The sequence below is a fragment of the Grammomys surdaster genome, unplaced genomic scaffold (genome assembly GCF_004785775.1).
Source record: "Grammomys surdaster isolate TR1022 unplaced genomic scaffold, NIH_TR_1.0 192, whole genome shotgun sequence".
NCBI lineage: Eukaryota > Metazoa > Chordata > Mammalia > Rodentia > Muridae > Grammomys > Grammomys surdaster.
The window spans coordinates 3,432,501-3,460,077 of NW_021604637.1; the positions used below are offsets into that span (position 1 = coordinate 3,432,501).

Sequence of the window (27,577 nt, forward strand, 5' to 3'; positions counted from 1 at the left end):
CGGATGTAACCGCCTTCAAATCTTGGATTGGGTTGTCAGGTTAGCCCCGCCCTCCCCAGGTCTTGTGACTGGACTGGTCTGAAGTAGGTGTTTGGAGGGGTCTAGGCCACCCGCCTCTTCCTGCTCTCTGTTTATTGGCCATCGACTGACGGCGACGAGGCGAGGCACTGGAAGGTGGTGCCTGAAGTAGGCGTTAGGCTGTCCTAGGTGCGCTTCCCTGATGTATAGCCTTTTTTGCTTGTTGGTATTTCGCGCAAGCGCATGGCGCTAGTGCCTTCTGCCCGTCTTTGGGCGGATCGGTCTACCGTGGCGTTGCAGCACACCGAGGCACCCTTCACCAGAGTCAGCGGTGGGGCGGAGACCAAGCTCCTGTTTCTGCGGGGTTGGAGCAGTGGCCATCCCTTCCAGTGCTCAACAATAATAAACACTTTGCACTGGAGTGCAAGTACGCTCTCGCATTAATTCATTTGATAATGAGTTCCGAGGTAAATATTTTCTATTCGACCCATTTTACTAAAGATATATTTGTATACAAACTGCCAGGATTCTAGCTCGAGTGAAGGTCCTGGCCACTGTGCCACCATCTGCAGCTCTTACGTTGTACCACTCTGATCTGATTTGTTTAATGTATCATTATTGTGTGGGCGTGATGTATGTGGGCGTACGAGTGCCATTACATGCATGTTGAGACCAAAGGACAACTTTGTGGAGTCTTCAACATCTTCATGGGTGTTGGGGATCGAATTCTGGTCACTAAGCTCATGTGCCAAGCGCCTTTTATCAGTTGAGCCATCTCAGCTGGCCCTGGCTGTTATTTTAATGTGGATGTTTCCTTGACAAACCTTGTTTTCTTGTTTAAATAATATGGTGCTTCCCTAGTAGGCCCTGTGCCGGTTAAATATCTATGATAGATTGTCCTAAGTGGGTGAATTTGGGAGGAAGACCATCTTGATCAAAGCATTACTTAATCTGTTCCAAAGCCTTTTAATTTCTGTGATGTAAATGTGTACCCATGGCATACATATCACCTCATAAAAGAGTTCTCAAGAATGTTATCTCTGATCTGGGGATGTAGTTGATCCCCAGTACTGCCAGGGGATGAGGGGTGGGCTCTCCAGTGACCACTCCATTCCCTTTTTTGCAACCCTTTTTTTCTGATACTGTCCCCCCTTTTCTACTCCTTTGTTGACAAACATAAAAACATCAGCTAGCATATAACTAATTGATCTCAAATTCTGCTGGAGACACAAAGGAGTCAGAAACATATATTGAAAACTTTATAGAAATATGGAGAAAAAAAATACAATTGATTCAGAGATTTCTCCCCTCCCTAAAGGACGGATGGACAAACAGTTGGAGCTCCTAGAGGTGACAAGGGTGTTCCCTGTCTATTTCCTCCTCCAGGAGCAAGGCATCTAGCTCTTTCAGCCGTTCTTGCAGTAGACAGCCCACATCCTGGCTGGGTGCCAGGTTGGGAGTAAGGGTTCTGCTTGCTGCAGTGCGGACCCCTCGTGATGGTCGCCGGGATCGAGGAAGACTACTGTCCCGAAATTCTACTGCCCTTCGGAGCTTCCTAGAGCTGGTAAAAATCAGAATTCCATTGCGCTCCCGTGGTTCCTCAAAAATGGTCTCAAAGGTCCTGGGTCAGGCAAGAAGAAGAGATCTTTCTTTACAAGGATTCTCCGTGGTTCAAACAGCCCTGTACTGCCCTCAGACCTTCCAAGTTTCTCACCTTCTGGCTGTGGGTGATTGGTAATTCTTATTGGTATAAATTTCTTCCAGAGTGAACTCCTTTTTATTCAACCTGGAAACAAAGAGCGAGGGCACTGAGAAGGTATAGGCAAAGCCTGATGCTGATGGGAATTTTGGTTTCTGGGCCAGGTGAGAGTCAGAAGTGATATTGAGGAAGTTCTAAGCACAAGTTCTAAGCTTGTCCATGCCAAACTTAATGTTCCAGGTTGTCCCTGAGAGGAATAGGACTATCTGTCACTTACTTGGTCAAGGTAGCTCCCTGCTCTCTACGCCTCTTACCTTATTGGTCGAGGCAGCCCCATTGGTGTAAGGTTTGGTTGGAGACGGACAGGTGTCCTCCGTATTCTGAATCTAGAGACTTTCCCCATGGTCTGCAAAAATGGGGCAGAGGGTGAAAGAGAGGCTTGGGCTCAGGTCTCGGCTGGCTCCTGTCTTTCTACTCATTCATTACCTTGGTCTCGGGATCAGAAAACACCTTGTCTTTTGAGGCTCTTAACTCCTTCCCCTTCATTGAACCCAATCTGCAGAGATGGTCAACAGTCAGGAGAAGGGAATACACAGCAATACACCCGTCTTCTGTCAGTGAATACTGAGCAAAGGAGGCCAGGCTCAGGCTGAGGCCAGACTTCCAGAGGGGGTATTGAGAGCACTACCTGGGTTCTGCCGGCTCACAGAAGAAGGAAGTAGAGGCATTGGCTGAGCAAGATGTAGTGAGAGAAGGCGAGACTCCGACTCCTCCAAGAGGGAAGACCTCTTTCCGGAGACAGGGCCGAGGAGGTGGTGGGGTCCGGGACATCTCCCCACAACCCACAGTATGTCTCCGGGGCCTGGACTGGCTTGGCTGGGATGGAGCAGGAGGCCAGCTACCTGTGTCAGGGGGCCCTAGATCAGGGCAGGAGTAGCTTCGTCCCAGAGACAACTTAGGGACAGGTGCTGGGGAACTGCACTGAGTCCGCCACTGGCGGATAGGAGGCCGGGGGCTGACAGATGTCATTTTCTCAGTAGCCCTGGACTGCTCAGCCTCCGAGATGGCAATCTTCAACTCCAATTTCATGGGAGGTGAAGGGGGTGGAGGTTGTGGTGCTTTGTTAGGTGTGAGGAAGATATCAGCAAAGCTCTCCAGCTTTGATCGGACAGAACGGAAGAGAGGGGCCAAGCCCCAGGGACTGAGACGGGGGCGTAAAAGGCTGGACGATGTTGGGGTCAGTGGGGTCTCCAGAGCAAGATCTGCAGTTGAAGAGAGGGGAGTGTCACAGGTAGGTATTCCTCACCCTCAGGTGATTAAAGCATCACCTCATAAGCCTTAGTCTCTCCCCCCAAACACTAATCTGTCTCTAGAGGAGTGAACCTGCTCCAAAACTGTTGTAATAGGATTGCCTAAAGCCCTAAGCCCTGGATTTGATCCCCAGTTCTACAAAGCAAAACCAGAACTCCTCAGTTCCCTGAGACCCAAATCCCATTGTTACACATCAGGCTCTGCCCTGGGAGCTGGCCAAGCCCCATCCACAGTTTGTTTCAAGCTCACAGTGGCAATTCCAAACTCTTGAGTCTCATTCCTGTATTCAAGTCCTTACCTGGTACTGGGCTCTCTGGAGGATCTGCAGGTAGAGTGGACAGTTGGCATGGGGGTTCTAGGTCACTGGGTGAAGGCATTGGCTGACCAACTTTTGTCATAGGCTCAGCTCTGGGGTGAAGGGACAAAGAGAGAGTTGAGGGTGCTTCCAAGTCCAGGTCTCTTCTATGCCAGTGCTTCTCCTGGCCATTAAGGCTTCTGAAGGTGCTATAAGAAAGGATTAGACAAGTTAAATCCTGATGCCCCTAGCTCTGGATATCTGGATGATAGCTTTGATAACTCCCCCCCTCACCTTTGTGCTGGGACAATGAGGTTGGGCCGATCTTCAGCAAAGCCCTGGATATAAACAGGGGAGGTGTTTAGAAAAAGCAGGAAACCATTTTTGGCTTCTACAGCTCCCCATGTCCTAACTTATTCCCCAGATCTGCTTGGTTGTATACAGAGATTTTTTTTTTCTTACTTCATTTATTCAAGTAGTGTCTACCACATAAAATTTTGTTGTCATTGGGGTAGTGGCATGCCTTTATCCCAGTACTTGAAAAGTAGATGCAGGCTATAAATTGGGATAGCCTAGTCTACATAGCAAGTTTTAGGCCACCCAAGTCTATATATTGAGACTTTGTGTCAAAACAAACAAAGAGACAGACAAACACCTGTTGTTTTGGCCTTCACAGAAATCCACCTCCAGCCCCATGCTTGCCCTAACTGGACCCAGACATCTTCACTGTACTTTCTTACCTCAGCTGGTTGTCTGGCACTGGCAATGTCTTCCAGTACCACCACCAGGGTGGGCTGGGGGACCTGGTCTGTCTTTTGAGAAGGGCTCTCCTCTGGGCCAGGAGCTGTCCTTGATCTCATTCTCAAGGTGGGTGAGGACTGGCGGATACGACTCAAGGGTTCTCTGCACAAATGCAGTGGGTCAGGAGGCCTGGAGAAAGAACAAGAATGTCAGTGGGCTCTGGGCTCAGCTGTCTTCTCAGTCTATCCCTTCCCTTTGACGCTTACCTGGCTGGCAGGGGCCACTTGAGCTGCTGGGGTGGAAAAGCAGGTGACTCTGTGCAGACAGAGTCCTGATGATGGCTGTGATTCCGTGGGCTGGAAGTGTCCTCTGTGTATGTCAGGGGGACCTACAAGAAGAAGAGCTGTTAGAAGCAAGCAAAGCTGGGTTCACGACTATAATCCCAGCGTTTGTGAAGCTAACACAAGAGGATTGCTCTGAGTTCCAGGTCAGCCTGGGATAAAAGTTGAGACCCTGTCTCAGTAAGACAAAACAACAACAAAAACCAGAGTAATAGAATGACTGGACAGGTTCTTTTGTGTCTCACTATGTTTAGCCACAAAGGTGGTAGATATTTTAGCTAGAATACCTCAAATCCCTAAAAGATATGATTTGGTCTAATTTAGGGGTGAGATATTAGGAACTGCAGGTGTGAAATGTAGTCTGCTGTGCTCACCCAGGCTCTGGAGAAATGGTAAAAGACAGTGCCATTGTTCTCATCTCTGTCTTATGGCCAAAGACACCACCAGCATGCTTTCCAAGAGGACAGAGAAGTGACAATTTTGGATTTTTGGTTTCTTAAAAAAAATAATCACAAAAATATTATGTTTTTGTTTTAATCCCAGGTGTGGGATGTGGGGCTGCTTTAGATTGTCCACAGCAACTTACTATGATTTGCCTCCAGCAGGGGAGTAATTTTACCAGCTGCAAATAGTTTCTGCAATTGTATGACATTTGGAATTCTGGGGACTTTTCAGAGGACATATAAATGCCAAGGCCCCCGAGGAATTGGTGGGTTGTTGATTGGATGTTTGTTATTATTCACAAGAAGAAATTAGATATCCTGATGGCAAAGGTTAAACATGCCCCAAGGAACTCGATACCCCTAATCAGCAGAAAGTAGTCTAACCTTGCTCCCTTCTCTACCCTGCCTTTACTCGGGGATAGCTTTCTTTCCTCTTTATTCCTTTTCTCCCTTATCTAGTGTTAGGAGGTTGGGAGGACAGAAGAACCCACCCAGTAGCAAAAGATATTAACAAGGTAGTCAGAAGAGTTATTCATACTTAATAGGATGTGGTTGGAGGAGCCAGTGATTGGACAGACACATGAATTACCCAGTACCGTGAAGTCTTGCATTATGGAAGCTGGTTTAATGGAGCTGGTCTGACTTTAGTACTTAGCCAGGGTGGAGATGGAGGATAGGGAAGAGGGAGTGGTCTTTCACTTAAAGGGCTCACCCTGTTTGTAGCCATGACATCTTCCAGCACCACGGCCAGGACCCTCCGAGAGGCCTTTTCCAGGGATGAAGGGGTCCCCAAAGGCTGCAGCCTCGGTCTTTTCGGGCTCCTGGCTTCCCATAATGCTCGAGCTAGAGGCTGACGGCACAGGCTTGGCTGTGGAGAAGAGCTGGAGGATGAAAGTAGAAGACAGTTGCCTGAACCTGTTGTTGGCTCTGTTGTGGTCGGGTACAGCCGTCAGCATCCCGGTCTCCCGAGCTCAAGTCAGGCGGGCGGGGTACGCTCTCACCTGGAGTTCCCAGGCAAGTCCATGGGGGAAGCGGCGGTTCCGGGGAGTCCCTGGGGGATCCCAGGCTGAGGCCTGGGGTAAATTGGGGAGCGGGGGAGTGGGGAATGAGGGCCAGCTCCTCCCCCAGGACTCCGCCCTTCATAGTCCGCCTGCGGCTCCCGGTAGGGCACAGGCCCTTCCTCCAAAGGGCGCCCCCGGCCGGCTTCTCGGAGCCAGGTCCTCCCGCTTGCAGCCGCCTTGATCACTTGGGCCCTGCCTGGCACCTGCCGCGAGACTGGATTGCGGAGGTTACAGCTCTCCCACAGCTCGAGCCTCCTGGGACCTTTGTCCCTGTAGATGCCTCCCTGAGGTTCTCTGAGATCCGGTGGGATCCCGGTCCTGAGAGGCTTCCGTTTCCGCTAGATTCCTCTGTGGTCCTCGCCCCACCAAGCAAGAGCTCCAAAAGAATTGCTCCACATACTAACAGCCCTCCCTCCTCCCAGATCGCCTAAATTGGATCTCTGCAGAAAGAATCCTACTGCACGGTTCTTCCAATCAGAAGCCGCGCAACTCGCCTCCTCCCACTGAAAGCTTCTGCTTAATGAAGTTCCCCTTGGGGGAGGCCTAAACTCATCACCGAACTCAGTTCGGATCCTGGGGTTTAAACTGTCAAACCGGCCGACCATTCACTCCGATATCAGAAGGTCCAGCCCACCGGTAACATCCCACCCCAAGCCCCCCCCCCGCTTGGATCCCCCCCCCACCTTCTCGGGGGGCCCCGACCACCTGGGGGAAAAGGTTTCTTCTCCGCCCCCCGCCCCGCCCTCCTCTCTCCCCCGGTCCCCCCCCCACACACACACACTCCCACCCCTCCCCTGCGCCGCTCACCGCAGCTTTCCAAGGATCCGGGTTTTCAACAGCTCCCACCTCCGGCTTCTTTAAAGCCTGCCTTACGCTGCGCTGTCCAACCGTCAGAGGCCTTCTTCTGTGTGTCTTAGGCACCGCCCAATCGCCGGTCCCGGTCTTCCGGGGTTAGGAGAAACTACGTGAAATCTGCCCGCCATAATACCTAGGGGCAAAAGAAGCTCACTTAGGCCTGCACCGCCATTATAATTGAGGGCAGTCATGTTTTAGCACTAGTCGACAGAAAAGCGTCATTTTTCAAAGGCCCGTCAGTGGCCAACTACTATGCCAGGTTTCCTGATAAAGCTGGACAAGTGAAGGGAAGATAAAGTTTCTCCACCTAACTTTTTTTTTTCCTTGTTCCTTACGCCAGTGAATATCGATTAAATGCTAAGGCCTTGGGAATTTCCCACTTTCTTAGGTTCAGGTTCCTCAGGATTGAGGCTCTGGGAGTCGGGATGGCGGAGCGGAAAACCTGAAGATCCCAGGTCAAAGACTAGGCCTGATTGTGGCCTCTAGCTTCCTGTTCAGTTTCTGGAGAGACTGGGAATAGCCTAAGTGGGGAGAAGGCTGGGTGCAGTGAGCTTCATTCACTAGCGTTTCTCCTTCCTCCTCCCTTTTCCCTTCTTCTTTCCTCCCCACCCACTTCTTCCTAGATAGTGTCTGCAGGCCACTCAGAAGGTTCGGTGGAGTAGGTTCAGTGTTGCCCCTGTTCTGGGCTGGCAGAAGTAACTCTTGGAAGAGGAGCCTGTCCTCTGCAGGGTGTCAGGTAGTCTTTAGGAATAAGTGGCAAGGAGTAGAGTCCTAATGCTTGGAGAGCCGGCACCAGTAGACCCTTTGTCTATAATAGCTGGACTGTCTCTCAGTCTCTCTCTCTCTCTCTGTCTCTCTCTCTGTGTGTGTGTGTGTGTGTGTGTGTTGGTATGTGGAAGCCAGAAACCATTGTTGGGTGTCTTACCCAATTTTTAAAGAAAAAAATTACTTTTTAAAAAAGTATGTTTTTCACATCTTTGTTTGAGGCCAACCTGGTCTACAGACTTAGTTCGAGGACAACCAAGGGTGTTAAACCCTGTCTCGAAAAACAAAACAAAAAAATAAAACCAAGCAAAACAACAAACATGTATGTTTATTGCCAAGTGGTAGCACACACCTTTAATCCCAGCACTCAGGAAGCAGAGACAGGTTGGATCTCTGAGTTCAAAGCCAGCCTAGTCTACAGAGTTAGTTTTAGGACAGCATAGGTTACACAAAGAAACCCTGTCTGGAAAAACAAACAGACAAAAAGGTATGTTTATTTGTGTATTGTATTAGTTAGGGTTCTCTAAAGGAATAGAACAGTTAAAATGAGCATACATAACTGGGATTTATTAGAGTGGTTTCAGTCTGTGATCCAAGCAGTCCAACAGTGGCCATCTCCTGACTGAAAGGCCAAGGGTCAGGTAGTTTTCCCGTTCAGAAGACTGGATGTCTCTGCAGTCCCAGTCTGGTGATGGAGTCCCAGGGAAGTCCTAGAGAGCTGCTGGTCTTCAGTCTGTGTTGGGATCCTGAAGTAGGTTCTACCACCAGTGAAGGGATATGGCTCAGAAACAAGACAGATGAGTTCCTTCTCCCATGTCCTTGTATATGGGCTGCCACCAGAAGGAGTGGCCCAGACTGAGGAAGGGTCTTATAACTCAAATAATATAACCAAGAAAAAAAAATCCTGGTTTTTTTTTTTTTTGAGTCCTGTCCAGCTTGGGTTTTAGTTAGTTCTAGATGTAGTCAAGCTGATAACCAAAATTAGCCATCCAATGTGTCCTTATGTTTGGGGCACACATGTCACTGCGCATGTATAGAGATTAGAAGACAACATGTAAGAGTTGTTTCTCTCCTACCATGTGGGTCCCAGGGATATAACTCGGGTCATCAGGCTTAGTGGCAAGCACATTTACCCACTGAGCTGTCTTCTTCAAGTTGACAAAACTAGCCAGTGAAGAACTTGATTCTATTTTTCGGCAAAGGGTGAAAAGGATGGCATGGTATTGACAGTGATGGTGTACAGCTTTAATCCCAGGACCTGGGAATCAGAAGCAGGCGAATCTCTGAGTTTGAGGACAGCCTGGGCTACACAGAGAAACCTTGTCTCAGAAAAAAAAAAAAAAAAAGATGCCATGACATATTTTTAAGTTTACTTGAGAGCTGGAGAGATAGCTATCTTGGTGGTTAGACCTGCAGCTCTTGCAGAGGACCCATGTTGGATCCCCAGCACCTATATGGTTACGTACGACTCTCTGTAACTTGAGTTCCAGGGGATCTGGTGCGATCTTTTTACCCTCTGTACTAGGCATTCTTGTGCCTACACACAGACAAAACACTCAGACATATGAAGAAAAACATACACCTCTAAAAGTATATACTTTTAAATAAGTTCTTTGGCAATTTCATATGTATATAATGCATTCTGGCTGCTATCTCCCCTAATCCTCTCATATCTCCTCCCACCCTTCATTGTCCCTTGTACCTGTTGCTTTCCCAGTGACTTTCTAAGTCCTTCTCCCATCTATGCCAGGCTTTTGATGGGCTCACCCTTGTGCAGAACCAATCACTTTCTTGAGAAAGACTTTCCTTAGTAGCACAGGTCTAAGTACTCACTTTTCATAAACATTAGCTGAAAAAAATATATAAAGAGAGAAAAGAAAAATCCAAACAAAACTCTGAAGTCATTGTATTCATTGAAAGACGATGGCATGGACGCAAGCAACATTCTGTCACTAGCATTTTCCCCAAATCTGTCCTGTTTGTAGAACGAAAGCTCCAAGGGAGAAAGGAGATGCAGATGTTTTTGTCTGTTTTGGACAGAACTCACATAGCCCAGGCTGGCCCCACATTTGACCTTGACCTCTTGATTCTCTCCATTGACCTATCAAATGCTAGGATTCCAGGCGTGTACCACCAGAGCCTGGAAGACAGTGTCTGGCTATGGAGCTGTATTAGTCAGGGTTCTCTAGAAGAACAGAACTGATAGAGTGAATCTCTATGTGATGGCTATTCTTGGTTGTCAACTTGATTACATCTGTAATTAACTAAACCCCCAAAATGGAGGGGCATACCTGTGAGGGATTTTTGTTTAATTTGAAGTTGAAAGATCTACTTCTAATCCAGATATTTGAAACAGGAAGATGCACCTTTAATCCAGATCTTTTGAACTTGGAAAATCCACTTCTAATCTGGGCCACATCTTCTGCTGGAAGCCTACGTAAGGACATGGAAGAATCAAGTTTGCTTTCTTTGCCTGTATGCTCTAGCCATACTAGCAAGTCTATTCTTTCACTGGCATTACAGCCTACTTCTTAGGAATCCTGGTGTATACCAAAGACCAGCTGAAACATCCTGCTTCATGGACTGGATAATTACTAGATTCTTGGACCTTCTATTCATAGGCAGCCATTGTTGGATTAGCTGGGACCACAGCCTGTAAGTCATTCATATATATCCATTCTATAGATATATACAAGATTATATATTTATAAATATTATATTCATTCTATAAGTTGTTTTTCTAGAGAACCCTAATACACTCTGTATATATAGAAAGAAATTTATTAAAGCAGCAATAACTGTCTATAACATAAGGTTGAAGAATCCAATAGTTGTTCCAAGGCTGGATGTTTCAGCTTACTTCATTTAGTGTCCACAGTCATCTGTGGTCAGTATGTGTCAGAATTACATTCTATTGTAGATACTTCTGGATAATATTCCATTGTACGTTTTGTGTTGTTTGCACATTTATCTATTGATGGGCCCCAGGCTGACACCATCTTCGGCTGTTTTACCTAATGCTGCTAAGGACATAGATATAAGGATCCTTTGAGGTTCTGCATCCAGCTCCCTCCTCCCCTCCCAAACAAGCTCTCCCTGTTTGTCCCAAGGTGGCCTTGAACTCAAGATTCTCCTGTTTCAGCCTCCAGAATGCTGTGATTACAATACAGGCATGGGCTACCATGCCCAGTAAGTTCTTGTGATGTATTCTCAGAAGAGGAATTTCAGCCTGCATGCCAGCAAAATGGTACAGACATCTCAGAGGGTAGTGGCACTTACTTAGGGGTCTGATGACCTAAGTTTGATCCCTGGATCCAGCAAGGTAATAGGAAAGTTCTTCTATGTCTAATCCCCCAAACAAAACAAATAAACAAAAACCCCAAAACATCCACACACAAAACAGAAAAACCACAACACACACACACACACACACACACACACACACACACACAAAAAAGAACAACAACAGCAAAAAACAAAATCACTTTAGAAAAAGAATCTCAGGGTAAGCCAGTATGAAGCAGAGTTGAAGTTTATAAAAAGATAGAGTGGTTCCCAGGAAAATTATAAAGCACACCTGAAAGAGAAGTGCGGGCTTCTTATAGGAAAGTCACACAGTGGCCACATACAGCTCAAGGGGTTGCTGAGAAGCCTTTCCCCACCAGTCTTGGCAAATGAGGTCATAGGCCAATTGCTGAAGTGTTTTAGCTAGGCTTGCCATCTCAGAAGGTAAAAACATGGGTTGAAGTGTGTGGGGACAGGGATGGATCTGGAGGACATCTCAACAAGAGAAGCACTGATTGTTCTTGAGAGGACCTGAGTTCAGTTCCCAGCACTCCAGGCCCAGAATATTTGATGCCCTCTTCTGGCCTCCCCAGGCACTGCATGAAAGTGGGTGCTGCACAGTGTAGCTTTTATCCTTTATTTTTTCTTTATTCACGACTTTGTGGGTTATCTCTGGGCTCTTTCCCTGTCTCCTAACAATATATTCTCCCGGCTCAACTGTCACCTCTTATCCTACTCTCTGGCCCAGCTCTCAGCCTCTGCTGGCTTTTTATGTCCAAACCTGTTCCCAGGATTCTAAGGAGGCAACTGACACAGAAGAGCATAGCATCCTTTAAAGGGCCAGGCATATAAAGTAAAACACACTACAGCACAGATACACATACACATAAAAAATTTACAACCAAGTTGAATTTGAATGCAGAGATCCTGCCTATGCCTCCTGGGTGCTTAGGTCAAGGATGTACAGGACCGGGCTGGTGAGATGGCTCAGAGGTTAAGAGCACTGACTGCTCTTCCAGAGGTCATGAGTTCAAATCCCAGCAACCACATGGTGGCTCACAACCATCTGTAATGAGATCTGATGCCCTCTTGTGGGGTGTCTGAAGACAGCTACAGTGTACTTACATATAATAAATAAAAATAAAAAAAAAAAAAGATGTACAGGACCTCACTTAGCTAAAATATATCTATAAAAGAAATAATGTCTCCCTGTTGTTTGCAACTGTGTGTTAAAATTAACTTTTATTCTCCTGATATATTATCTCCAAGGCTTACTGTTTGTATCTGCTAACCCAGGCCTAGTCCTGGAAGCTTCCAGCCTCCATACAGTCTTATCTAGGCCTAGAATGTTTTCACTCTCTGAGACTTACTGGGGAATATTCTCACCCTTTCCTGTTCTTTCTGCCCTCTAATGGCCAGTTTAACTCAGCTGTTCTGGCTCAAACCCCTCTCTACATTGATTCAATCTGGCTTCTCTAGCTGCCTCTGGCTGAATTGCTCTGCTTGGCCTCAAACTAATTCTGGCAATCTGTTCTAATCTGGCTCCTCATTCTCTGGCTCATTCTGTCTTCACCTGTGTCTAGCTTGTTCTCTCTGCAACCTGTCTATAACTGCCCCAGTAAAACTGCTTTCTCTTTCTGCCCTGCTTTCTTTCTTTCTTTCTTTCTTTCTTTTTTCGAGACAGGGTTTCTCTGTGTAGCCCTGGCTGTCCTGGAACTCACTCTGTAGACCAGGCTAGCTTCGAACTCTGGAGCTCAGAAATCCGCCTGTGTCTGCCTCCCAAGTGCTGGGATTAAAGGCGTGTGCCACCACTGCCCTGCTTCTGCCCTGCTTTCTTAAGTTACCTCTCCTTTCTGTCTCTTCTGGTGTGAGTTGGGTGTATCCTATCTCTAACTCATTCTGTCAACTCTTTCTCTGATTTGTCACTTTGTCTGCCCTTCAATTAGAAGTCACTTTCAGGCCGGGCGGTGGTGGCGCACACCTTTAATCCCAGCACTTGGGAGGCAGAGGCAGGCGGATTTCTGAGTTCGAGTCCAGCCTGGTCTACAGAGTGAGTTCCAGGACAGCCAGAGCTACACAGAGAAACCCTGTCTCGAAAAACCAAAAAAAAAAAAAAAAAGAAGTCACTTTCAAACATGGCTGCTTCCTTCTACCATCTAACTGTACTTTCACTGTTTAGGATTAAAGCTGTTTACTAAGGGTGGATCTGTATTCCAGCCAGAGCAACTTTGTTGCTGGATTAAAATCCCTTTATAACTGTGGTGGTTTGAATAGGAATGGCTGCCACAAACTGAAGTGTTAGAATGGTTGTCCCATAGGGAGTGGCACTATTAGGAGGTGTGGCCTTGTGAGAGGAAGTGTGTCACTGTTGTGGTGGTCTTTGAGGTCTCATATGCTCAAGCTATGCCCAGTGTGGTACACAGTTTCTCCCTGCTGCCTTCAGATCAAGAAGTAGAACTCTCGGCTACTTCTCCAGCACCATGTTTGCCTACATGTCGCCATGCTTCCTGCCATAATGACAGTGAACTAAACCTCTGGAACTGTAAGTCAGCCCCAATTAAATGTTTTCTTTTATAGGAGTTGCCATGGTCATGGTGTTTCTTCACAGCAATAAAACCCAAACTAACTCAGAAACTTTCATAGCAGATCTTAATTCTTGCCTCTCAGTTAGCCAGAGGCATCTGTCAGACTCAGGTGTGAGGACTTCTTTTGTAGCAGGAGCTGTCAAAATGGCGGCACCTGTCAAAATAGCAAAAACTCTGTTCCTGTCTCAGCCTGCAGCCTGTCATGAGGTAGCTTCACAGGAGCTGTCCACGGTGGTGGCTGCTCCTTTCCAGCCTCCCCAAGCAGCTCAGCAGTGATGACACCTCAGTCAAAGCTGCCTGTGGCCAGGAAGGTCTTCTCATCCTAACCTATGGGCCTGATGCAGGGAATAGGGGGTGAAAAACATACCAATCCCTGAGCAGGAAATTCCACCAATCCTCACTCTGGAAATCTCTGCCTGCTTAAAAAAAAAAAAAAATTCCTGTATTGGTCCTGCCCTTTGTTCAATTCCCTGCTGTCCTCTCCTGGGAGTGGAGGCAGCCATTCCTGGATTCATCCCTCCACAACCTGGACCCTTTCAACAAATCCCTTTTATGAGATTTGTTGCTTGATGTGACTCTTTTATCAGAAGAAGCCAAGAAGCCAAGAAGAAAAGGAGGGAAGACTTGAAGAAATAGAGTCCGGCTGAGGCTCCTAAGCTCCTCAGCTCAGCTAGGGATACCCTTCCTAGAAGCTGCAATACCTCTGCTGAGGAGGCTTCCTCTCAGAACTGTGTGGTTCCTGAGCTCCCGAGTCCCAGGATACCCTTCCATCTGAGCAGGAACACTTACACCTTTTCCTGTACCTTCCCTGTCTTTGTATCCTAACCTGGTCTCCTCCTCTTCTTCCTTAAATAGAAAACTGTTGCTTTTCCTGCATCAGATGGGGCTTCTGAATAAAGATCCCCCACATAAGTCCTGTGCCTTGAACAAACAAGCTTTGGTGCTGCTCTGGATTCACATGCAACTGCACAATCGCCACCCCCTAAAGACAATTTTTTCTTTTTTTGGGTGGGGGAGTGTGTTTTTGCACACAGTTTCTTTCTACACTGTCCTGGCTATTCTGGAACTCACAATGTACACCAGGTTGGCTTAAAAAAAAAAAAAAAGAGAGATCCAAACTCTCTTGTTTTACAAAAAGCAAGAGTTAGATATGAAAACAGGAAGAGATTCAAGCACCTTGGTGAAACTAGATGTGGTAATGCATGCCTGGAACCCCACATTTAGGAGGCAGGAGAGTCACTTTGGCTATACAGTGAAACCTTGTTTGAAAAAAGGAGGAAGTTTTACCCTTGACACAGCCTACTTAAGGGAGTACTCACTATGGAAGTGTGGCGAGCCCTGTGGAGTGACTTAGTGGAGTGGGCTGGTTTGATGCTGCTTAGATTCTAATGCTAAATACTGGTTTCTCACAGGGTAGTTGCCCACAGTGAGAAGATCCTCACGTACACAAAGTGATGCCATGTGAACCTTCCCCGATTTAACTGGTCACTAAAAGGCTAGAGCCTGTGATTGGGCAGTGGAGGGAGAAAGGTGGGGCTGGAGGTTTGAGTGAGAGGAGTTGCAGGTGGAAAGGAAATGAGGAAGATGGAGGTGGAGGAAGCTGCCATGGCCCAGGCCCACATGGCCAGGAAAAACAGAAAGTAACAAGGGACTTCATAGCTGGGGAATAAGTTAGTACAGCTGTAAACCTGCCCGATCTATGCTCATGGCTTGTAAGTAAAACACCTGGATTGTGTGTCTTTTATACAGGCTTGTTAGGATTATAAACTCTTTCCACATCTTAGTGTAGGGCCTGCAGCTGGACATCTTCAGATTCTCAGCTACCAAGCAATATATACTCATGCTCAGATGCTCTCTTTGTTCTGGCGGAGACCCCGCCTCACAACACCATGCTCTTTACTCTTTTACATACACATACATATACATACATACATACATACATACATATATATATGTATATATAACATTACTGTGGATGGAACCCTGAGTCCTGTGCATGGCAGGCAAGCCGTGTACCACTAAAATACAACCCCAGACCTTGTATTGACTTCTCTCAGAAAGTTCACCTGGTCCAGCACCAGTTTCTTCATGCAGGGGTACCTTGTCCCATGTTGTGGGAAATATTAAAAAAGGGGCACCAATTTCCTGCACTAGGCCCAGCTACTCTCTGCCCCAGTGGGCTGGCCAGCTATGCACTGGTGGGCAATGGCCAGCCTGCTTTTATCTTGTGGAGACTCTCTGACTCAGAGCTCCAAAATCTCTCCACCAGCTTGCTATGTTCCCACTGGTAGGACTCTACCACGCCAGCCCCATGCTTCAACACTCCCACAGCCTTTTGTGGTACTTATCAGGCAAACCCATGCGTTGCTGCCATACCTTTCTCTCTGGAACCCAAACTTCCGAGTGAAGGAAAACACCACACAAACTTAGTTCAGAAACAATGGTAACTCAGTCTCTGGGCACAATGCCTAGAATCCTAATCTTGTAAACCGTATTAAATCTAAATCCTCCAGTAGCAAATCCTGGCAAATCCACCATATAAGCCAGGAGACACTAGTAACTACATCTTGTCCTCATGCTATCCCTGTCCAAAAGCCCGTATGTCTTTCTGCTGCTTCCTCTATTCCCTGTCTAACCTGGAAGTCCCTCCTACACATCCAGTGATTGGTTTCTTTATTCATTTGGGGAAGATTCACAGAAGTCAACTGAGTATTTGACTCATTCCTCTTTCCAGACAGCTCCTCCTGGGAAAGCAGAAAACTGACATGTTCTTTTATGTGTTTTTAACATAAAAATACAGGCAGTACCAGGGCCATCTACAATGCTTCCCTCTTTCTGTTCTAATAAAAAATAAAACTTTTCTCTCAAATATAAATCGAGCACAACTATTACCATTTTGTAATTTATAAAGTACAAGATAGACATAATACCGAGTCCATCATTTTTGTCAATAAAATAGAACATTCTGTCATCTAACTTAAAAGACTTATAAATCCATATGCTATGTCCTGGATTAGCTTGTATACTATCTGAAAACTATCTTCTCAAATATATTCTCTCAATGCTAAGTAGCCTGGGTTGGCTATGAGACTATAAGTAGTCTTTCAACCTCGTCAGAAATCTAAGAATGACCAATATTATCTGAAAATATAGGAAGCCTAACACAGCTTCCAGACCTGAGACAAACTGTAGAGACAGCTGCCTACAGATACAGCCCCAGTAAGGCAGGAAGTTGGAGCATCAGTCTTCAGCCTTCTGGCCCAGGATCATCTGACAGACCTTTGAAAAACAGGAATTATTAAGGACTAGCTTATTCTGTCTCGGCAGAGCTAGGCTGTCCTAACCTGTAACTCGTGTCCACTCAAGGACGGTACAGGTCTGCAGGAGAGAGAGGCAGTTTGCTCAGTGGCCACCTAGCCGCAGTGTATCACTTCACCTGGAGGGAGAGGTGCTCTGTTGCTTCTTTGAATCCATGAATGGGAAGCTGTTAGGAGCAAAGCGCATTTGCCAGATGTGCACCACAAAGACTGTGGAGGTTTTGAAGCATGGGGCTGGCATGGTAGCCAGTGGGAACTTATCGAGCTGGGTGGGGAGATTTTGGAGCTCTGAGTCAGTCTCCACTAGATAAGAACAGGCCAGCAGAGAGTAGCTGGGTTTAGGGGGGGGAGGGATGGGGGGGGGACAGGGGGAGTGGGAGATACTTGCCGTTACAATTAATTATTTCCTGCAACCTTGCAACAACCCTCGTTTCCATCAAGTACTTGGTCACAATGGCTACAAAAACAGTAACAAACTTTCCTTACACCAGGTGCAAGTCCACCTGCCTGGTCTACACTTCCTGGCTAGTCCCTATACCAGGGAATTCATCTTTCAAGTAGGTTTCAGAAATGTGGTTGTTTCTGGCTTGGGTCAGGGTCTGTGAAAGAACTCATAATGAAAGATGCTCATTGGAGAAAGGCATGCAGAGTGAGCAAGGGCAGAAGGAAAAAGAAAGACGCATAAAGTGACAAGACTTGTAGGAACTAGGAAGTCCCCTTTTGGAGAGTGGCTGCAGGAGTAATCAGAGATGTATCAGTGAGTTCTGGCCCCATGGCTTAGTGATAGGACTTGTGTTATCATGCTGGGATGCATCAGTGAAGAACATGTCAGTCAGGAAAGGACAGTCTGAAACTAGATTGCACAGATTTGTTAAGGTGGGCTAAAAATGTGATTCAATTGAGTGCTTGCCTTGTGTGCTTAGTTTTATGTCAACTTGACACAAGGTAGAGTTATCTGAAAGGAGGAAACCTCAGTTGAGAAAATGCCTCCATGTAGGCCATTCTCTTGATCAGTGATTGATGGAGGAGGGTTCAGCCCATTGAGCATGGTGCCATCCCTGGGCTGGTGGTCTTGGGTTCTATAAGAAAGCAGGTTGAGCATGCCATGGAGAGCAAGCCAGTAAGTAGCACTCCTCCATGGTCTCTGCATCGGCTCCTGCCTCCAGATTCCAGCCCTGCTTGAGTTCCTGTCCTGACTTCCTTCAATGATAAAGGATATGGAAGTGTAAGCCAAATAAACCCTTTCCTCCCCAACTTGCTTTTTGGTTATGGTGTTTCATCACAGCAGTAGACAACTAAGACACCTAGTTGGCATAATGCCCTGGGTTTTATCCCAGCACCAAATAAAGCTGGATATGCTGTGCATACTTGTAATTTGAGCATGCAGAAGTTCTTGGTCATCCTCAGCTACATAGTGAGTGTTGAGTCTAGACTGGACAACATGAGACCATATCTGGAAAAGAAGAAAAGGCAATTATTATTTTCATTAATAAGTAGTTTTTCTACTTCTCCTTAGGATTGATATTGCTTGTCCAAGTCTGGGTTTATGGTGAAGTGACCCCTCAGGCAAAGGTCAGGGTCCAGGCAGTCTGTAAAATCAATGTGTTTTAACATTTAAGGTTGCATCTCTAGGCACTAGCAGTCACTGAGCATGAACCATGAACTGAATCTTTTTAAAAATATTTATGGATATGGGTGCTTTGCATGACTATATATCTATGTACCACAGGTGTGCTTGCTGCTGGTGGAAGACAGTGTCAGATTTCTTGGGTTAGAGTTACAGATGATTGTTAGCCACCATGTGAGTCTTCTGTAAGAACAAGTGCTCTTAACTACTGAGCCACTTCTCCTGCTGTGGAGAAATCAGTCTTAAGGCTTTTCTCCCAACACAGAGTTGCTAGTGTCACAGAGAAGACATTCCATACTTGGATCTCGTTCCTGCATCTAGTGACAGACTTTGAGCAAGCTGATCCAGACTTGTGGGAAGTTTGTTGTTTATGTTTTTTGAAGCAGTTTGTTTTTTGAGGTAGCCCTGGATGGCCTGGAACTCACTCTGTAGACCAGGATGCCCTCAAACTCAAGAGATCTACCTGCCTTTGCCTCCCAAGTACTGGGAATTAAAGGCATGTCACCGTAGCCAGCGGTCTTATGATTTTTGTTGTAGTTCACTTTGGGGAAGGGGTAGTATAAATAATCAAATCCAGCGCTTTGCACTGTGGCATAGTGATAATTATTCTCATAAGGACTCTAGACATTTACGTTTCAGACACAATCTACTCTAGTATTCCAGGTGCTTGGATGGCTCTCAGCAGCGAAGGCGCAGACTCTGTGTGGTCTCCAGATGTGTGAATCACTGCCGCATCTGTACAGTCTTCCTCACTGGTTGTCTGATATTTTTTTTAGAAGGGAACAAAGGGTTCTGCTTCACACCCAGTCCTGGTTATCTATTTTTAAAAAAATATTTTTAGAGAACTTTGGGCCCCATGCATGCTAGCCAAATGCCTACCACTGGGTTATATACTCTTCGTTTAAAACCAGGGTCTATGGGCTGGAGAGATGGCTCAGCGGTTAAGAGCACTGACTGCTCTTCCAGAGGTCCTGAGTTCAACTCCCAGCAACCACATGGTGGCTCACAACCATCTGTAATGGAATCTGATGCCCTCTTCTGGTGTGTCTGAAGATAGCTACACTGTACTCATATATATAAAATAAATAAATTAAAAAAACAAACAACAACAACAAAACCAGGGTCCAGTTGTCCATGCTACGCTGGAACGTGTTGATGATACAGCTGTACTATTTAGGAAAGCAACGGTATAGAGGTGATTTCCCTGCCTCGTTACAAATGAAAGGATCAGCTAGCCATTTGCCTTTTGTTCCCCCGGTAGCCTAAATGTGCATTCCACTGTACAAAGAAAAGGTAAGCCCAAAGCTCTTAGTCTCACCTCCAAACAAGCAAACTTCCTTGGAAGGTAGGTCCTTCATTTCTGTAGACTACTTAGTAGCTTCCCAAGGTGCAAGACCAGTCAACTTACCATTCTAGTCACTCAATTTTACCAGACGTACCTTTTGTGAATCAGAACGTTATCACTGCTCCCTGCTCATCTAGTCCTTGTCAGAATTCCTGGCTTTGACAACTTTATCATCATAGGATTCAGCTGTTCAAAAATCCATGTTGACATTATGTGACTTTCCCTAGGAAGACGTGTAGAAACGTCTTCTCCAAGTAGGACAAACAAACGTTGGAGAATACAAGAAGAGCCTCCTACTCATAACACATCGTCCACCTTCTTGCCCTTAAGAATCTGTTGGCTTCATTCAAATGAGCCGCCTTCACCAATACCCAATCAGAACGCCCGATCTTCAGCTACCGACCAATAAACGAATGCAATAGATAGGAGAAAAGTAGGCATGCAGCCATCTCGCAGCGCCATTACACTTTAGGGCAAGGAGGTTAAGAAGTCGGCATGGCGTTCGGGTCAATAAAATCGATAGCTGGAACCTGCCTGTGTTCTAGGCAGCGGTGGTACAGGAGCAGTGCCGCCATCTTCCCCGAAGGCATCTTCCGGTGCCTCTCACCCAAGTTCCAGCGGGAGTTCCCTGAATAACGGGGCGGTCTGTGTCGGGCCGCCCGGCCCCTCAGGCCGCCGATTCGATTTTCTCCGGGCCTTCCCGGCCGTGCTTCTAGGTCTCGGGGTACGCGGTGCTAAGCCCGGGCAAGGCCGGGGCAAGGCCGGGGAGCAGGTCCCATGGCGCCACCTTCGGCTCCGCTCCTCGCGCGGGCACCCGGAGAGGCTGGACCTAGTCGGAGAAGGGGCAGGAGGCCAAGGGCCTTGAAGTTCGCGGACGTGGCCGTGTACTTCTCCTCCGAGGAGTGGGGGTCTCTGCGGCCCGCGCAGAGGACTCTATACCGGGATGTGATGCGCGAGACCTACGGCCTCCTGGGCGCGCTCGGTGAGGCCCGGCCCAATCTGCTTACGCGGGCCTAAGGGATGATGGAGCTTGAGGGCGGGGTAGAGTGGGGGCATGACCTGCGATAGGCTTGTTAGGGGTTGGGACAGAGCCTCGGCATATATTTTTTAGCATCATCTCTCCGGGCCAGCCCTCTGACTGGTTCTCCTTCCCCAGGATGCGCAGGTCCCAAACCAGCTCTCATCTCCTGGTTGGAACGAAATACCGATGATTGGGAACCAGCAGCCCTAGATCCGCAGGAGTACCGGAGATGGGTAACATTCCAGAGAAGTGAGTGAAAAATACCCACGGAGACTATGCTGCCCTCCTGTGTAATGCTCTAAACTGTCGACCCAATCTAAAATTGTCGCCTGATGAGAGTTAACCAGGTTGCTTGCACTGTGGGCAAACGAACTACAGGCGGTACTCCATTGACACAAATGAATTACTGAGCTTTGAAAAAGATACTCCTTCACAGGATCTGGGACTTAGCCTCCATTGAACTTCAATTCCCATCGGTCCTGGGAAGACTAGAAAGAGTCCTTAACCACTGAGACATCTCTCTAGCCCCTGGTTCACTCTTGACTTTAAAAAAGAAAAAGCCCCATTGATTTGAATGTGCATCTAGGCTTGTGAACTACTGGATGAAATACAGTCCAAGGTTTTGAACACTGTTTACAACATCTCTCAAAGTGCTTCTAGACCAGCAGCTGCATATTTGGGAATTGTCTTGGTCAGTGGTTTCTATTGTGACAAACAGCATGACCAAAAGCAGCTTGGGGAGGAGAGGCCTTATTCCATTTACATTTTCATGAAACAGTTCATCATCAAAAGAAGTCAGGGCAGGGCAAGAGCATCAGGGCAGGACTGAAGCAGAAAGCCACGTGGAAGGCTGCCTCCTGGCTTGCTCCCCTACTTTCTTACATTTCCAGGAACATCTGCCTAGGGATGGCACCACCCACAGTGGGCTGGACCTTCCCACATCAATCTTAATCAATCACTAATTAAGAGAATGCACCACAGGACAGTCTGGTGAGGGCATTTTTTCTCCACTGAGGTTCCCTCTTCCCAGATGACTCTAAATAGAGTCAGGTTGACGTAGAACAAGTCAGCACAGTTGACCCCTTGTCAGCTTGACATACAGACACACCCCTGTTAACCATAACCTTTGTTTTGTTCATTCCAAGATCTCAATTCAAACTCTTGTTTCAAACTTTCCTTAAAATATCAAAGTCTCTTTCAAAGTTTCTCTAAAATATCCAAAATCTCTCTAAAATTAACTATGAGTTCCTCTAAAGAAAAAAAAAGTTCCATGTGTTTTTTATTCAAAGAAGTGTAATAACCAGGGCACAGTTACAGTAAAATCAAACCCAAAGTCTAACTGTGAAGCTCAGTGTCCGACTGAGACTCAGTGATCTAAGCTTCAGAGGGCCTGGCAGTGGCACTTGTCTGTCATCCACTGCACACACAGCTTGTTTCCTAAGCTCAAGCTAGCTCCATTCCAAAGTTACTGTGAGTGCTGGTCACCCAAGGAAATGCTATCTCCAAAACACTAGAGCTACCAGTAGAGTTCACCAGTAGCCTCTCTTGGGATCTCTTTAGAGACACTGACCCTGCCACATGGTGCCACGCCTTAATTTCTCTCCATGACCCCTTCAATCCTGAGGTTTCTACTTCAACTGAGGTTGTACATTCATCAGTGGTCTGGGCTTTCCTGTCACAGTACCAAGCCTCAGTTGCTCTCCATGACCCTTTATGCCTTCAAAACTAATACAACTGGGGAAACTTACACATACCCAACTTCAGCTGCCAACATGAGCTGCAGCGTTGGTCCCATCATGGACCACAGCTTCTGTGTGCCGATCAGGAGGAGAAACTCTCAGATTTATCATCCTTGCTGATGCTGGTGTTTGTTTGTTTTTAAGTTGTGCCAATTTCTTAGATCCAGTTGATAGTATCAATTGTCCCATTTAAGCAAAGGTTTCCCTTTTAGTGGTTTCTAATAAAAAATATCACATAAATGGCCTTGGTAGAATCTTACGGAGTCTCAAACATCACCTTGGAACTTTATAAGCTCTCAATAGCTTTTCCAGCTCCAAAGTTGCCATCACACTCCTCCCCAAACCAGATAGTAAGGTTTATCACAGCAATACCCCACTCCTGGTACCAGTTTCTGTGTTAGTTAAGGTATCTATTGCTGTGGTCAACATCATGACCAAAAGCAGCTTGAGGATGAAAGAGTTTTTCACTTACACTTCCACATTACAGTTTGTCATCAAAGGAAGTCAGGGGCAGGGACTGAAGCAGAGACTATGGAGATGGAGGGGGGCTGCTTCCTGGCTTCCTTCTCTTAGTTTGCTAAGCCTGCTTTCTTCTATACCCAAGGCCACCTGTCCAGAAATGGCACCAAAATTAGGCTGGACACTCCCACATGAATCACTAATTTAGAAACTGCTCCACAGGCCAACCTGGTGAAGACATTTTCTCCACTGAGGTTTCTTCTTCCCAGCTGACTCCAGCTTGTGTCCAGTTGAAATAAAACCAGGACAGGAATGTTTTTAAACATGCAAATTCTGGGCTGGAGAGATGACTTAGTAGTTAAGAACACCTGCAGCCTTTCCAGAAGCTCCGAGTTTGGATCCCAGGACCCACATTGGAGCAGTTATCTTGTATGTAGGAAAGGTATGGGGAAACCGCATGTATTTGTACTGCATCATAAAATCCTGTAAGGATGGCTTGGAGTGCTGCTCACTGGGTAGAGTGCTTGCCTCACACTCGCTCGGCTCGGGGTTTGCTCCCCAGCGCTGCATATAAATCAGGTGCGGCACTTATGTAATGTTAGCCCTTGGGAAGTGGAAGCAGGAGGATAAGAAAGAGGCCAGTCTAGGGTACACGAGACCCTGACTAAAAAACAAACGAAAGCCCAGAACATTGGAAGAAACTAAGTAGGGACAAAGGTTTCTGTGTTCCCCTGAGCTACTCCCCAGCTACTAAAAACATTCAAGATTTTTGTTTGATTGTTTGTACCGACAAAGTCTCATGCATCTTAGTAAAGCCTTGGATGTGTTGTGTAACCAGGGATGAGCCATGAACCACTACATATAGTGCAGGATCCAGGCAAGCACTCTGACAACCAAGCCAAACCCTTAGTGCCCAAAACACTGTTTAAAAGTCAGTTTACTATCCCTAAAATAATTTACTTGAGCTGCTTGAGGAGCTCTAAATGCCTTGCACATCTCCACAACACACTTAACTGTCTCTGATACTAATAACTAGCCGGAGCTAAGTGTATTGGTCTTGAGAGCTTTAACGTTGTTAATAGGCAAGCATAGAAGTCTAGTGTTTGCTAATTCTCTGTTTCCTGGTAGAAACCAGAACCAGGCAGAAGAATGAAGAGAAGGAAGTATTCCCACCTAAGGAAGCACCTCGAAAAGGGAAACGAGGGCGGAAGCCCAGCAAACCCCGGCTGATTCCCAGGCAGACATCCGGGGGCCCCATCTGCCCTGACTGTGGCTGTACCTTCCCTGACCATCCCGCCCTGGAGAGCCACAAGTGCGCCCAGTATCTGAAGAAGCCCTACCCCTGCCCGGATTGTGGGCGCCGCTTTTCCTATCCTTCCCTGTTGGTCAGTCACCGGCGGGCACACTCTGGTGAGTGTCCTTATGTTTGTGACCAGTGTGGCAAACGTTTTTCCCAGAGGAAAAACCTGTCTCAGCACCAGGTCATACACACAGGTGAGAAGCCCTACCACTGCCCCGACTGTGGCCGCTGCTTTCGACGGAGCCGGTCGTTAGCCAATCACCGGACCACGCACACCGGTGAGAAGCCTCATCAGTGCCCTAGTTGCGGGCGTCGCTTCGCCTACCCATCTCTGCTCGCTATCCACCAACGGACACACACAGGAGAGAAGCCCTACACCTGCCTAGAGTGCAGCCGTCGCTTCCGCCAGCGCACTGCCCTGGTCATCCACCAGCGCATCCACACTGGAGAGAAGCCTTACCCGTGTCCTGACTGTGAGCGGCGTTTCTCCTCCTCCTCTCGCCTGGTTAGTCACCGGCGTGTACACTCTGGGGAGCGGCCCTATGCCTGTGAGCACTGTGAAGCCCGCTTCTCTCAGCGTAGCACCCTGCTTCAGCACCAGCTCTTGCACACAGGCGAGAAACCCTACCCATGCCCGGATTGTGGACGTGCCTTCCGAAGGAGCGGCTCCTTGGCCATCCATCGCAGCACCCACACGGAGGAGAAGCTGCATGCCTGTGATGACTGTGGCCGCCGCTTTGCCTATCCCTCACTCCTCGCCAGTCATCGGCGTGTGCACTCAGGCGAGCGGCCCTATGCCTGTGACCTTTGCTCCAAACGCTTTGCCCAGTGGAGCCACTTGGCCCAACACCAGCTTCTGCACACTGGGGAGAAGCCGTTCCCCTGCCTTGAGTGTGGCCGGTGCTTTCGCCAGAGGTGGTCCCTGGCTGTCCACAAGTGCTGCCCCAACACCCCCAATGGTAGCCCTAGACCTCTTATAGGAGGGCCCAGCCAGAGGAGCAGTGCTCTTTAGCGTGACAAAGATTACAGAAAGTCACTTTATGGAGAGGTACAAAACTCAGGAGTAGCTGCCAGAGGTTTTACAGAATGGGAGCAGACCCAAAATCCTGCCTCCCTGCTCCACACCCTGAACTCCAGTGTATTCCACCACACTGGTTGTCCTACAGCATGTCTGAAACAGTTATCAGGAGAGATGATGCCATTTGATTAAAGTTTTCCAAGCTCATCTGTCTTAAAATAATGTGGGTATGTTCTTCTCCCAATCTCTTTTAGGGGCTGCCTTTTAGTTTGTGTATACAGATAACATTCAGTCAGGAGAATCTCATTTATAGAGGGCAGAACCTTCCCTGCTCTGCCTCTGTCTCCACATCTTGTGGAAAACCTGAGTTTGGCTCCACGTTTGCAACACCCCTGCCAAATGATAGGCCATTGCTGAAAACCAGAGCTCACTACCTCACATGTGGGGCGTTTCCCTGGGGGATGGCGCTAATGTTTAGTAAGCTGTTTACTGCATTCTCCTTTGTAAACCTGGTCTAGAGTGCTTTTATTACTTGCTTTTATTACTTTACCCACAGGATAGCTCTTCAGAAACTTAATCATTTTATTTTGTGCCCAGGTTTGGTGTGTATGTGTGTGTGTGTGTGTATGAGAGAGAGAGAGAGAGAGAGAGAGAGAGAGAGAGAGAGAGAGAGAGAGAGAGAGAGAGAGAGAGGAGAGAAAGAGAATATATGTGTGTGAGACAGTGGTCTCCCTCTTGAGGGATTAAGTGATTCTCCCACCTCAGCCTCCTGAGTAATTTGTAGGCTGATGCTGCCACATCTGGCTCTGGTCAATTGTTTTTTTTTTTTTTAAAGGAGTATATACATATTTTAACAATTTATTTATTTTTATTTTGTGGGTTTAAATGTTTTGTCTGTATGTATATCTATACACTATGTTTGGGCTTGGTACTCAAAAGAGGACAAATGAGAGCATCAGAGTTACAGATGGTTGTAAGACAGCATGTGCTGGAAATTGAATCCCAGGTCCTCTGGAAGAGCAGCCAGTGGCCTTAACCACTGAGCCACCTCTCCAGCCCCTGCTCAGTCATTCTTGGAGAGTGGCTCTTGATCCCACAAGTGAAATCTGTCTCTTCTTAGGGATCATACAGAAAAAAACAGTATCAAGCCATGCACTGTACAGTCCAATCTTGACTACTCTAGGCTGCACTGACTTGGGGGTGGTCCCACTGTGTTTGCTGGGTTTCAGGCCTCTAAGGATTTATTTATTATATATACAATGTTTTACCTGCTTGGGCAGAAAAGGGCACCACATCTCATTACAGAGGGTTATGAGCCACCATGTGGTTGCTGGGAATTGAACTCAGGACCTCTGGAGGAGCAGTTAGTGCTCTTAACCACTGAGCCATCTCTCCTGCCCCAGTTTCAGACCTCTAAACCCTCACCTTTCTTTTTAAAGATGAAATAAAACCAAATCTTCACCACTTTTGGAAAGTTGGTTCAAGCTGGGTATGAGGCATCAGCATGGTACACTGAGAGGCTTATTTAAGAAAAAATGGGGGACCAGTATCAAGCAGCAAGAAGTGGACATGGAACTGGTAGAATTGAGTTTGCTACAGATGACCAACAGCTGGAAAAATGTCACCCACCTGACTAGGTGCTCAGGAAAACTTTACTACCTTTTTGCCTTGGGAAGCTGTACCAAAGTGGTCTATCAAATATGACATCATTCCTACAGCTGAACTGGGTCATCCTCCTGCATCCGCTTCTTCCTGTGGTGCATCCGCTCTCAGCTCTAGGTGGGGAGCAGATGGGAAACATTGATTTGTAATTACCTCTGTTTAGGTGTTTAGCAAACTGATTGTAACCGTTTTTCTGTTTCTTCATGGATAATGAGTGCCCTCTGGTCAGGGGCAGTACCAGATAGGATTTCATTAAAATAATTAATGGAAGAAGTCTATTCCTTCTGGAATTACTCTTCACAAAACAGGAATCTAGTTTTTTTTTTTTTTTTTAGAAGAAATTTAATGTTATGACAGAGATTGAACCCCTTAGACCAAGAAACTTGGGTTTCCTTAGCCAAGACCTTGTAGGCATGCCAAGCCTCCAATGTTAGTTAGAACTGCCTCTGTTACCACCTACTAGTGAAGTAATTCCTCATACAGGAATTTTACAGTTGCTTCTGGCTCCAGGTTGTGACTTAAAATGAAAGCTATTGTGACCAACTTTCATCATGTCCATGGAGAGCAGAGATGAGAACTATGCAAGCTTCCTCAGGCTCTTCATTGCCACGGTCCATTCCAAATAAGATTCTGGTCCTTTAGTCAGGGAGGATCCCATCATGTTTCAATAACCTCCTCTCTATAAACTAT

At 46.9% G+C, this 27,577-nt stretch overlaps 2 protein-coding genes and 2 long non-coding RNA genes across 5 annotated transcripts; 2 read left to right on the forward strand and 2 right to left on the reverse strand.

The window, feature by feature from the left end:
* The first annotated feature begins 61 nt into the window (after positions 1-61).
* LOC114622854 lies at positions 62-1,788 on the forward strand. Its single transcript, XR_003711690.1, has 2 exons — positions 62-485; positions 1,405-1,788. It is a non-coding gene; the product is annotated as an uncharacterized LOC114622854 (long non-coding RNA).
* On the reverse strand, positions 1,264-6,797 carry Prr14 (proline rich 14). Of its 2 annotated transcripts, XM_028769376.1 has the most exons (12): positions 6,717-6,745; positions 5,850-5,921; positions 5,561-5,729; positions 4,331-4,452; positions 4,064-4,253; positions 3,618-3,661; positions 3,327-3,532; positions 2,406-2,979; positions 2,204-2,273; positions 2,032-2,123; positions 1,733-1,804; positions 1,264-1,639 (listed from the first exon to the last, which is right to left on the reverse strand). In XM_028769376.1, exons 2-12 carry the CDS (start codon positions 5,870-5,872, stop codon positions 1,363-1,365), a joined length of 1,839 nt encoding a protein of 612 aa, XP_028625209.1. In that variant the 5' UTR covers positions 5,873-5,921; positions 6,717-6,745; the 3' UTR covers positions 1,264-1,362. The 2 variants fall into 2 exon arrangements, with proteins under 2 accessions (XP_028625209.1, XP_028625210.1); XM_028769377.1 differs by lacking the exon at positions 5,850-5,921 and having other exon boundaries at positions 6,717-6,797.
* Positions 6,798-8,934: 2,137 nt separating this feature from the next.
* Positions 8,935-20,664, reverse strand: LOC114622853. Its single transcript, XR_003711689.1, has 3 exons — positions 19,783-20,664; positions 18,085-18,169; positions 8,935-9,962 (listed from the first exon to the last, which is right to left on the reverse strand). It is a non-coding gene; the product is annotated as an uncharacterized LOC114622853 (long non-coding RNA).
* Positions 20,424-25,432, forward strand: Znf689 (zinc finger protein 689). Its single transcript, XM_028769378.1, has 3 exons — positions 20,424-20,670; positions 20,845-20,958; positions 24,036-25,432. Exons 1-3 carry the CDS (start codon positions 20,466-20,468, stop codon positions 25,217-25,219), a joined length of 1,503 nt encoding a protein of 500 aa, XP_028625211.1. The 5' UTR covers positions 20,424-20,465; the 3' UTR covers positions 25,220-25,432.
* The last annotated feature ends 2,145 nt before the right edge of the window (positions 25,433-27,577 follow it).